Source organism: Protopterus annectens, chromosome 1.part0, assembly GCF_019279795.1.
Source record: "Protopterus annectens isolate FY-2018-M chromosome 1.part0, PAN1.0, whole genome shotgun sequence".
In the NCBI taxonomy this organism is placed as follows: Eukaryota; Metazoa; Chordata; order Ceratodontiformes; family Protopteridae; genus Protopterus; species Protopterus annectens.
In genome coordinates this window covers 1579201688-1579214719 of record NC_056725.1, presented here as the reverse complement: position 1 = coordinate 1579214719, position 13032 = coordinate 1579201688, and the positions used below count along the sequence as shown (strand labels likewise).

General features: G+C 42.8%; 1 protein-coding gene across 4 annotated transcripts in view; it reads left to right on the top strand.

The window, feature by feature from the left end:
• The window catches only part of QKI (QKI, KH domain containing RNA binding), a 1466119-nt gene that overhangs the window by 1371384 nt on the left and 81703 nt on the right, over positions 1 to 13032 (top strand). For all 4 annotated transcript variants that reach the window (XM_044068030.1, XM_044068032.1, XM_044068031.1 and 1 more), the window contains exon 5: positions 4984 to 5071. In XM_044068030.1, the coding sequence (XP_043923965.1) occupies positions 4984 to 5071 (88 nt within the window). The remainder of the gene's footprint in view (positions 1 to 4983; positions 5072 to 13032) is intronic.

Below are 13032 nucleotides of genomic sequence, written 5' to 3'. Positions count from 1 at the left end.
GTGTGCCCTCTATTGTTTTGAAACCACCATTGTGACCTTTTGATTAAACATTTTTTTTTTCTTTCAAAGTCTGGCCTCCTGAAGTTCAGACCTCTCACTTTTGATTTGCTTAAGTATAGCTAAGTTATTGGTGATCCCCTTGGATGGGTGATCACTTATTCCCAAATTGATGCCCAGTTCCGGATCTGAAATACTCTCTCTCATTCTTACCGTTTGAGATTGGAGGTTCCAAGGCTGCCCCTTCTTGAGTGAGTTATGTTAATGGCTTGTAGGGTATCATAATGATCCTGCTCCTTTATGAGGCTGCAGTCAAGGTTTTTCAGTTAAGTTTCTTTCAGGACCACTTGGCTAGGCTTAGAAAGACCCCCCCCCCCCCCACAGGTCATTAGCCTAGTAACAATCTTGCATGTTTAACTGTACCCATCAAGACTGTGTCCTCCTTTGATGCCATTCTGAAGATACTGTCTGCCTTTTTTCTACTTGGGGGGGGGCTGTGTACACCCCCCTGTGAAACTTTATAACCATTTTCATTCTCCAGTGTAACTCTTCTTCATTGTGTACTTGCTTGCATCGATCCATTTCCTCATATTTGGGGGTTACACCTCTTCCTGTTTTCTTCCCCTTCTCCCTTCTGTAGGTTGTGTATTGTATGCTAATAGGATAGTTGCTATCTAGTACCTTTTTTTCTTCTGCTTCTTCCTTATCAATTAGTTATTCCTGCAGGAAAGCAGGTACAATTTTTTCTCAGTTGTGGGCACTGGCCCTCGTTACGTTTGATCTTTCCTTTCTGTTGATTCTTTTTGCCTCTTGGATCGATGCAGTATTATTGCTGACCTTTTGATCCCATTCCCTGCCGTGGAGCTTATCACTAACATTCCTGATGCTTTAAGGGGAAGTAAATGAACGCATTGGTAGAAGAAGTTTCCTTGTCTTCTGGTATTTTCTGTCACCCTTATGACATTATACCTTTTAATGTTATCCATAACCTCCTTAGTAAGTGCTGGTCATGTAGCCTTAGGAAGTAACTCTGTTAAGAAAATGTAAGCATCGTGGAGGAGAACATTTGGATATATGTACAACTGCTCCACTAGTCTTTCCCTGTCCTAGCTCTGCTAGTGGTCCAACTATTCTTTATTCTTGCCATGTTCTCTGGTAGCCCATGGTTCAAGCAGAAAGTCTTTTGACTTGCAGCCAGCTTTGTCTTATGCCCCATCTCCAGTCTTAGCCTGGAGAGGTGTCTCTACAGGAAGGATGATGTTGAACTGTCTACTTCATGACAAACTCTCAAACCCATTCATTTGAGCCTAACAGACCAAGAAGGTGACCATTGAATGAGTTGTAATTTATGCCAAGTTATGACAACCTTTGAGTTGGTTAAATAGTTATGGTGAAGAGGAGACAGATCCCCGCGTGGGAAGTGAATAAGGCTTTGTGCCTTACCAGAGAATTTGATAATCATTCCCAGCTGAAGGGGCTTTTCTAAGTTCAGCACTGTGATAATGATCTGTTTCCAGAAAAACGTCACACAGAACTTGCACCTGTACATTCTAGCACCCTAGCTACTACAGTGTGGCAGTCTTGTTACATGTTTTACTGACATGTTTAACTACAGCGTGGGGGGGTTACTGAGATTTAGACTTCCAGTCAGATAAGGGGGTGTGGTAGCAAATAGCATTCCTAGGTCTTTGTACTTTCCTCCAAATAGGAAACATCTGTAAACTTGGCATATCCAATCACTGTGAAAGCAAATTCAGCTACATGGGCAAATGCCATGGCATGTCTGGAGTGAAGAGCAGAATGCAAGATCAGACCCTAGCCCTAAGTAGCACAAATGGTATACGAGAGGTAAAAGAAAGCCTTACCCTAAATCAGTTGTAATAAGGCAAAATTAAACATAATAGGTTTGTGGTAATGTTTTGCAAATGCACTTAGCTAGTTTTCTGCATGGCAGTATGTACGTTTTTGAGCTGTGATATTACCAAACTCCATAAAGGTGCTCACGTCAGCTTTGAAATAATGGAACAACATGGCAGTTTAGGTCAGCACAGATGTTATTTTAAACTCATACCCAATGAACTTTTTAACTCTGGTGTGTAGGTAACTTATATGAGAGATTCATACCCAATTAACTTTTTATCTCTGGTAGTGCAGATCATTTGTATGAAAAAGAGCAGTACCTTCTAGTAAGATAGCAGAATAATCAAACAAAGCACACTGCTCATGTAATACGATTTTGTTTGGTATGTCATCTGAGGTCTGTTTTTCACAATGATTTGATTTGATTCTGAGTCAGATTTTTGTAGGTAAGAACGGGTCTGTAACACATCCAGGAAGTGAAGGCTACCAATAGAGCCCTCAAGTTCATAAGCTTGGGTCACCATATTTTCTACCCAAACCAGACGGTGCAACTCGGGTATACAGAGTCCAAGAAAAATTCACTCCACTCCAAATCAACAGAGTGTTTGCACTGAGACGCAAAGAAATAGTGTGACCTGTTAGTGTGCACTTTGTATTTTTGTTCCATTTCAAAGAACATCTTCAGGACTCCTGAACACCTTCAGGAATGCATGGATCATGCAATCCCAAATAAAACCAAGACCCAATCCTCCAAAGGCAGACGTCCTGTCTGGTTGACCCCAGCCATAAACAAACTATACAATAGAAGGAGGAAGCTACTACATGATAGAGCAAAATCCCAAAAAGGGAAGGCATCTCTGATCAGTATTAGCAAAAAACTACGGGCACACATAAAATCGTCTAAGGCCAGCTTCGAGAGAAAAATTGCACAGGACACTAAGGATAATCACAAGGCTTTCTTTAGTTATGTTAGGAACCTGGGTGGGAATTCCCAGATATGCTCAGAATTAGTCCAAAATGACAAAAAATACACCGAGCCCACAGACATTTTTCAATATCCTAGCTGACAGGTTCAGTGCAAACTTCTACCCCCTCTCCCCACCAAAAGGGCAAATATCTATCCCAACAGAGTGCTGCCCCCCTGACATCTCAGATGCTCAGGTAAGAGCCGCCCTCTCCAAAGCAAAAAACACAGCATCAATGGGACCAGATGGTGTCCCGGGCTGCGTCCTACATGAACTCCAAGAAGAGCTAAACCCAAACATAAAACTACTGTTCAATCTTAGCCTTACTACAGGATATGTACCCAAAGAGTGGCGACAGCAACAGTGGTCCCTCTCCACAAAGGTGGTGCCTCAACGGATCCTGGAAACTATCGCCCCATAAGCCTGACTAGCTTGGTCTGCAAAGCTATGGAAAGGATCATCATGGACCTCATAAATAAAGATATTGGGGACCTACAGACACTGCATCCTACCCAGTTTGGCTTTGTTAAGGGCAGATCCTGCCTCTTAAAACTGGTCGATTTCTTTGAAACAGTCACCAAGGCCATTGACGAGGGGAAGGTGGTCCACACAGCCTACCTGGACCTCGCAAAAGCCTTCGCTACAATACCCCACTCGGGCATTATAGATAAGCTCACCAGCTTAAATATAAACCCCTATGTCACTAGATGGGTTGCAAACTGGCTCAAGGACAGAACCCACATGGTTAGAATTGCTGGAGCCATGTCAGACTCCAAACCAGTTACAAGTGGCGCCCCACAAGGCTCAGTCCTGGGACCTCTCTTGTTCGGTATGTATTTCTCGGTCGTACAGGCCAACACGGAAGGACTGTGGCTGACCAAGTTGCAGATGACTGCAAACTGGGCCATAATCAACTCTCCAGCCGACACAAGCATCCTCCAAAAGGGCCTCATAGAAACAGACAACTGGTGCCAGAGCCATGGCCTCAAGCTAAATGCCAAAAAGTGTATAGTCATCCCCTTTGGCAAAAACAAAGTGCCCACAAATTACCACATAGGTGGTAATCCATTAAGTACAGAAGAAGTCATTAGGGACCTGGGGACCCAAGTTGATAGCAATCTCTCATTTGACAACCACGTGGCCAAAGTGGTTAGAAAAACATTTTGTATAGCCTACCTAATCATGAAGGGATTCACATCTAGATCAGGGGAGGTCATCGTATCTCTTTACTCATCCCTCATCAGGCCCATAATTGAGTACAATGCCCTTTGGGATGTACCTTACCAGACACCTGCAGCAACTGGAAAGACCCCAAAAGTACCTCACCAAGAGGATCAAAGGGCTCAAACAGATGCCATATGCTGCCCGGTTAAAGAAACTCCAGCTGTACTCAGTGGCATACCGCCTGCTCAGAGGCGATCTGTGCCTGACGTATAAAGCCATGTCCAACCCGGAATTAATGGACATGCTGCACCTCAGAAAATCCAAATCCCATCGAGCTACGCCGAGAGACTTGAACCTCAGCACTGAAATAAATAGGACATGCTGGAGGGACAGATTCATAACCCAGAGGCTCCCTTCACTCTGGAATAAAATCCCAGTCCAGGTTAGGCAGAGTCCCACATTGACTCTCTTCAAGAGGAATCTTGATGAGTGGATGGGAGATCGTAGGTTTACCCCGGCTATCACTTCTGTGTCACTGTTAGACAGAGGCACAGTATACTAACCTCAAAAAAAGGCATAGCAAAATTCATTTAAAATGGGTGGCGAAAGCCAAACACACTCTGGCTAGGCTTATAAATGCCCTAGGGCAGATAGCCTAGTATGAACCTATGAACCTAAGAGAGACTGTTTGTATTCATTTAAGTAGATTTCCTAGCAGCTTAATAGTTTCAAGATCTAAAGCTGTAGTTTTACTCATTTTTTTCTACCCCATCTATAAAAATAAAATGCATGACTGACAATTTTTTTGGGGAGGGATCAACAATTGGGCCTATATTCTACCGATGTGCAGGCAATACCTTGTGCTTGCCAAATGATTTGAAAGGTTTGAGAATGCTTCTTTTACATATCTAGAATTTTTCTTTGAATGCTTTTCACAGCTTGCAGAATGCCTCTGTTATGAAGTCTTAGATTCATTGTGTTTTTTTCTTTCTTCCAGGCAGAAGGTGAAGACAGCCTTAAGAAGATGCAGCTGATGGAGTTAGCGATTCTCAATGGCACCTACAGAGATGCCAACATTAAGTCACGTAAGGAAAATAATCTTCTGTGTTAAGAGCAGTTTTAAAGTTGCCATCTTTAGATATGACTTGTGCATAAGCAGTAGTTGCAGCACACCTGTAAGTATAAAGTGAAGACTGAGGGGAGTGTTTGCTTTCCATAGTATACTGTAGCATACTATAAGCAGATGTGAAATGTTTTAGTTGCAAATTAAAGTGACTTTTAAATGCTAGCTTTATAAAGCATTATTGGAAATCTTTTTTTTTTAAATACAAATCGTAATAGAGTTTGGTTTGTCAAATATGTTTATACACACAGTTTATATTCTCATGATGCTGTATGATCAGTTTCACTTGCAAATGCATCTTAGTTAATTTTCCGAAAGATGCTCAGTTAAATGTAGTTGTATGCATAATGTTGTACTTCATGGCTTTTAACTTTTTACATTTGGACAGTCTCCTAGGAGTACGATTGTAGTTACAAGTATTTCACCAAAAATGTCCCAATAATGTATAACTGCTTCTAATTTAAGTATACATATCTCTCCTTAGTGCATCATCTCCTGTTTTCTCTGTTTTTTTTTTTTTTTTTTTGGGTGGGGGGGTTAGTGTTTTAAATTGTTTTCTTTTTTTTTTGCAACTGATGCAAACAAACCCTATTGCTTGGCAAATCTATGGATGAGAAAGCTTTAAAGGCCTTGCCCAGGGTTACATACACATATATGAAGTAGGCATCAGATGGATTTAACCACACTTTCATGTTCAGTTTGTTTGTTTTGTTTGTTTATTTATTGCTACATGTTTACAAGGAAACAAAGGTGAGAGGTATCCACTTGTTCTTAGAGTGTAGCCCAGTCCAAAAATCAGGAAGGAAGAACACTCTTACTGGAAGGGTCTATTCTCCAGGTGGTTCACGTCTTAAGTCTTGAAAAGGACTCTGCTGTTCTTTGAGGAAGTGGTCCTGAGGAGGACTGTTTTAGCCCTAATGAGGCTGTTTTGGCTCTAAGAAGAGCCTTTGTGGTGTAGTATGGTGTGGAGGTCCTGAGGAGGAACTTTGTAGTCCTCACAAAGACTTTTTTGTGTTGTTCAGATCTCTGTCGGTCCTAATAAGGACCTCTGTAGCCCCTGTAAAGGCTTGGCGGCAGTATAGATGGGTCCTTACCAGGACCAAGATAGTCCTTATAAGGATTTGTGTGCCCCCTTGTTGATCAAGGCTGGTCTTGGTGGTGAGTATTCAGTGGGTCCTGATGAGGGCCGTTTTTGTCCTTGTTGGGCCTGGGTTTCAGTCTGGATGGGTCCAATGTGGTCCTTAAATGGACTGGTATGCCCCTTGTTGATCAAGGCTAGGCTCTGTGGTAGAATCTCAGTGGGTCCTAATAAGGACCTTGTTAGCCCTCAGAAGGACTGGTTGTGGCCTGTGGAGTCAGAGTTAAAAAACAATCACAACCAAATTAGACATAGACAGAAAGACAGAGGGACAGGACAAGACACCAAACCAAATGCAGAAAACATACAACATATACCACAAAAATAAAACAAGAGCCCTAGGTAGGTGAGCTCTAGGCATGCAAGGTAGTTCTTGAGGATCCTGGAGACAGTTCAAGTCAAACAATGTTCCTTTATTGTTCAGTCCTTGCAGGTTACAGATTCCATTCCAAACTTCCTCCAAGCATTGCTCTGAGTTAAATGAACAGTTAAGCACATTTTTTCAGTTTGTATGCATCTCAGTAGTGGGCGCGTCTGTGAACCTCCAATTTCCTGGAAGGGAGGAGAGTCTAGGGTGTGGCCTTTATTGTGTGGGCCCCTTCCAGGAAGGAGGTCCTTCTTGTTACTTAGTACTGCCAATGTGACCAAGTTACTGTTACTACGTTTATTCCATAAATCCCAAACCCCCAGTTGTTCCATTTCAGTGAGAAACTTATACAGTTCTAATGTTTTAGTCTAAAGGGTTGGAAGTCTCTCTCCTGTTTGTTAATCTTAAGGCTGTTACATATTGTTCAACACATACATTTCACAGGACGTACAATCAAGTTATACAAAACATAAAATCATAACACGTGTAAACCAGAAAAAACACACTTTCTGACATGTACCGAACAATAATCCACTTGACATAAAAACAGAACCTATATTTTTAAAACTTCAGAACATTACATTTCACTTGATGTTCTTCGTGTTTCACTGTTGCAGTCATTACAGTTAGGTTATCTTGCTGGCAGGTTGCCCTCAGTCGGCCTGAATTCCAAAGTCTTGGGTCCTGCGTCAGTTGCTGTCACCTCTTCCCTGACGTCAGGGGTATAAAAGATACAGCCAACACCATTTTCTTCAGTCCTTGCCGCGCGATGCCCAAAGCAGAAGCAGTTCACAAGTGCCGGTCGGCCGACTCCTGAGATTTTCGTGTTCGAGTTTCAGATCCGAAGTCTTCATTAAAAGCTAAGTACCCCATTGGGGAAACTTTTTTCTTGCTCCAGACCGATGTCAGAAAAAGTTAATAATTGTATTTCTTGTGGGAAGCAAATGCCTCATAAGGACTTTCATTCTTACTGTATTCCTTGCCTAGGCCCTGACCACGACGTTTTTAGTTGTCTGTTTTGTGCTAGATTTAACCAATGCACTATTAAGCGTCGGTACGATTTTGCATTAAGCTATTTTGGGTAAAGATTTAATTATACAATGTCGTTGGATAGCCATCCGACTACCGGAGTTCACAAAAAAACGCCAAGAAAAAGACAGGCAACCGAGGTCAAAAACCGATGATGAAGCTTTTCCTAATCAAGTCGCCGGTTCTCTTTCGCAGCCCCTGACGCCCACTACTTTAGAGTTGCAGGCCGCTTCCAACTCCCACGTGGAGTCAGCCAGGCCGCTGGAAACTCAAGGTATTGGAGCCTCGGAGATTATTCCCTCAGATGGGTCCGGAGCCGCTGAGCAGGCATCGGCTTCTGAGGGTGTAGTCAGACCTAAACAATTGTATACTAAACCGACTTCAAAGGCAAAGACTAAAACACCTTTAAAGGCAAAGAAACAAGTTTAACAGCCACATGGACAGGCCTCCATGTCCAAAAAGCAGATGCTCAAAATGGCCGAAGACTTAATTACCTTGATCAGGGGTTCCCATCCCCCTCCTGATAAGAGGCCTAGGCAAGAGACAGACTATGAATCTTCAGATCAGGTTTCCATTTCTTCTGATTCCTCTTCTGATCAGGAATATTCTCTTCCCCCCCTATGAGGATTCTGATGCTGAAGAATCAATTCCATCAGCTTCTCCTCCTGAGGATTACTCTTTTGGGGAAACCTTACATACCATGAGGGAGCACTTCCACTGGGAGAGCCAAGATTTTTCAGAATTTAAGAGGCGGCTCAGAGACTTCCTTTTCCTACCTCAACACAGGCCTCTAGCTATTCCACCTGTGTTAGACATTGTAGATGACATGTTCTCAGAGTCTAGTCTGACCCCTGACTCCTTACCTCCAGCTCCTCTTAAGCCGGAAAGATACTACAGGGTCCTGATTCTCATAAATTTCTATTCAAAAACCCTACTGCAGACCCAGAAACTATTTCTCAGGGTCCCAAAGGGGTCAAGGCTTCCACTGCAAAAAACCCTACCCCCTCTGTCAGGGATTCTAGGGCACTGGATAGATGGGGAAAAAAATTTATACATCTGCTACCTTAGCTATAAGGGCTTTAAATTGCCAGTTTCATATGCTCAAATATCAGCAATATATCATGACACTGCTTAAACAGAAAATGTTGGTAAATTCTGAATGTGCAGAAAACAAAGAAATAAAGGATTTATTGCATGCAGCTGAACAAGTTGGAAAGCATACTTTGCAATGTGGTTTTGATTCTCTGGAGGCATTCTGCAGGGCCACTGTTACGGGTTCTGTCATTAGGAGGCATGCTTGGTTAAAGGAACAAAATCTGCCTGATCATGTCAAAGCAAAATTATTAGATGCTCCATTACAACATGATACCTTGTTTGGTGTTAAGGCAGAAGAGGTGTTATAGAAAATGGAGGACAAAGCTAAATCTATGCAAACGGTCAAGGATTTCTTACAGGTACAGCCACCTAGATTTAGCAGACACTGGCCTACAAAGAATTGGTCCTTTCCAGTCTCAGACAGACCTCAAAGGGGCAGATCCAGATGCCCTAGAGGCAGATCACAGTCGCAAGGTTCCTACAGGTCTAAGTATTGGGGTGCATCTACCTCCAAAGGTGGAGAAGACAAATCACAACCATACAGGAAACAGTCCCAATAACTTCCCCCTGCCTGCACCAAGCACTTATCTTTTGGCAGCACCCTTAGGGGGAAAACTAGCACTTTTTTCTCAAAATTGGCACATTATAACCCAGGACAAATGGGTTCTAGACATTGTATCACAAGGCTACAAGTTTCACTTCCATACCCTGCCAAGGGCAAACGGTTGGCCAGACCTGCCAAAAATTCAATGGACAGAGGCTCAAAAACAAGTCGCAGCTCTCATGGACATGAGGGCTATTCAACAAGTGCCACAGCAAGAGCAGGGACAAGGATTTTACTCAAGACTGTTCTTGGTACCCAGAAAGGACAAAGCATGGAGACCAATACTGGACCTATCTATTCTAAACACTTTCCTGGATATTCCAGAATTCAAGATGTTGACCTTGCAGCAGCTTCTGCCCATGCTGGGCAGCAAGGCTTGGCTCATGACTTTAGATCTAAACGAGGCATACCTGCATGTCCAAATCAGACAATCATGCAGAAGATACCTCAGATTCAAGGCTGGCTCAAAGCATTACCAATTCTCTGCACTGCCCTTTGGCTTATCTACTGCGCCCAGGGTCTTCACAAAGTGTCTGGCACCAGTAATTGCTTACTGCAGACAAAGAGGAATACAAATATATCCTTACTTGGACGACTGCCTCATACAAGCAGAGAACAAGGACATTTTACTACAGCATCTGATGTTTGTGCAAAGACTTTTAACATGCCTAGGGTACACAGTCAACAAAAATAAATCAAAACTAGTACCCTCTCAAGAGATAATATTCCTGGGTGCAAGCTTAAATACAACTGCCCAGATGGCTTATCTCACTCCAGACAAACAAAGGCAATTGACTACCTATTTCAAGGAAATGGCAACAAAGGCCCAGTTATCTGCAAGAAAAATTCTGCAGGCTTTGGGCTTCATGGCATCCTGCATCTTACTAATTCCATATCCAAGACTGCACATGAGGAAAATTCATTGGTACCTAAAAAGTGTCTGGACACAACATTGCCACAGCCTGGAAACAATGATTACTGTCATTTCCTGCCTGCAACAGGAGTTTCAATGGTGGGCAAAGGCTTGTCACCAAAACAAGGGACAGCAATTCTCACTACCCCCAGCCAGGCAGAGCCTGACAACGGATGCATCAGATTATGCCTGGGGGGCACACATGGCAGGAAGAGGCATTCAGGGCACCTGGTCCACAAACCAAAAGCATCTACATATCAGTCAAAAAGAGATGCTAGCTGTTCAAAATGCCCTGACAGCCTTCAAGGACCTACTTCATCCGGGACAACTACTGATAAAGACAGACAACACCACGGTCATGTGGTACATAAGCAGGGGGGCACTCATTCTTACCCCCTTTGCAGACTAGGCATGGCTTTATGGGACACAGCATTGACTTACCAAGTTCATCTGCAGGCACAATTCCTGCCAGGAAAGGAAAATACTCTGGCAGACTAACTAAGCAGAAACCTCATGGATCCCCACGAGTGGCACCTGGATCCACAAGTCTTCAGCATGATAACAAATAAATGGGGACGCCCGGACATAGATCTATTTGCCTCCCCTCACAACAATCAACTAAAAAGATTCTGCACAAGGACTTATCACAGGAAAGCTTGGAAAGTGGACACTTTATCTTTCAACTGGACAAACCTATCAGTATATGCCTTTCCTCCACTGCCTCTCCTCCCCAAAGTACTCCTAAAGGTCAGGCAGGAGAAACCAAAAATGATTCTGATTGCCCCAGACTGGCCACTGGTATCCGAGCTTAAGGAACTTGTCCCAGTGCCCAGCCTGGACCTTACCTCAAATACCTCATCTACTGTCTCAGCAAAACAATCAGATTCTGCACAGCCAACTCAGGACCCTAAACGTGACAGCATGGCGGATAATGTAGCCATACAAACCACACCTCTCAGTAAAGCTGTGATGGATGTCATTTTAGAAGCCAGAAGGCCTAGTACTAGAAAATCCTATGCTGGGAAATGGAAGAGATTTTGTGCTTGGAACCAAGCTCAAGGAATTGCTACAGCTGTCCCAAATATTCCTCAGATTTTACAATGCTTAACTGAGATGCTGGACAAAGGCCTATCTTTTTCATCAATTAAAATCCATGCCTCTGTCATTTCGGCTCATTACAATACAGAGCCAACACTCTTTTCTCATCCTTTATTAAGGCAGTACCTCAGAGGAGCCAAAAACTTAAGGCCTCCAAGGAGAGCGCCAATACCTGCATGGGACCTCAATTATGTATTGGAAAAACTCACCTTACCTCCTTTTGAGCCAGCTGCTACTGCGGATATAAAGTTCTTATTTTGGAAAACAGCTCTGCTCCTAGCAATAACTTTGCAAGACAAGTTTCAGAGCTACAGGCTCTCATGGCTGTGGAACCTTTTATCATTTTTTATCCAGACAGGGTCTCTGAGAACAAACCCTACATGTATGCCTAAGGTTTTATCCAGTGTAGCCCTTAATCAAACTATTCATTTGCAAACTTTTTATCCAAATCCACAGAACAAGGGGGAGAAAATTCTGCATTCTTTGGACGTACACAGACAACTAAGATTCTACTTGGACAAAACTAAAGTTTTCAGAAAGACAGAACAATTACTAGTGGCATATGCCACAGCATCACAAGGAAAGGCTATCTCCAAGCAGACTATTTCAAAGTGGATAGGTCACTGCATTCATTTCTGCTACTCACAGCATGGCAAACCAGTGCCGAAGGGCATTAGGCCACATTCAACCAGAGCTGCAGCCACTTCTGCAGCCTTTCTCAGGGGAGTGCCAACCAAAGACATTTTAGAGGCTGCTACTTGGAGTTCAGTGCATACCTTTACAAAATATTAAAATACTTCCTCTTTACTCTAAATCCAGGGCAGGCTTTGCCACTGCAGTTCTGCAGGGCCTCATAGCTGCTCCTGATGCTGTTTAGCTCCAGCCCCCCAACTATAGCTTTGGGACTCAACCCAAATGTAATGACTGCAACAGTGAAACACAAAGAACATAGTACAGTTGTGTACATTTACCATAAATGTAGATGTTCGAGTGTATTCACTGTTGCAGTCCAGGTTACCCACCCGCCATCTCCCGTATTTTTGCTGGAACTTATCTTTACTTCTCTAATCTATACAACCTAGGTGGTGTATTTGCTTATAGTTGAAAGTAAAGCTTATTTTGGTGCATGTATGTTTTATTTACATATTTTTAGCCTACCCTTTTGGGGCACCTGACATCTGGGGCAAGAAAAACTGAAGAAAATGGTGTCTGCTGCATCTTTTATACCCCTGACGACCTGATGTCAGGGAAGAGGTGACAGCAACCGACGCGGGACCCAAGACTTTGGAATTCAGGCTGACTGAGGGCAACCTGCCAGCAGGATAACCAAATGTAATGACTGCAACAGTGAATACACTCGAACATCTACATTTATGATAAGTGTACACGACTGTACTTTTCTTTTTTGTCTGTGTATGTAATCAGAGGGTTTTAATCAATGCTTTTGAGCGTAGTTCATCAGGGAGGAAAGGACTGTGTTTTTTAGTTGAGATTGCTTCAAAATGGCGGTTCCTGCCATTTTGGTGTTCGTTTTTCTTTTTCCTATTTTTAATCTTCTTATTTTATTGCCTTATAGATCAGCTGTTAACTATTTTAAATTTTTTATTCTATTTTGTTGTTTTTTTAATCATCTGGTGCATCGGTTTAAAGTGAGATAGAAATGTGTAGATTTAAATTGC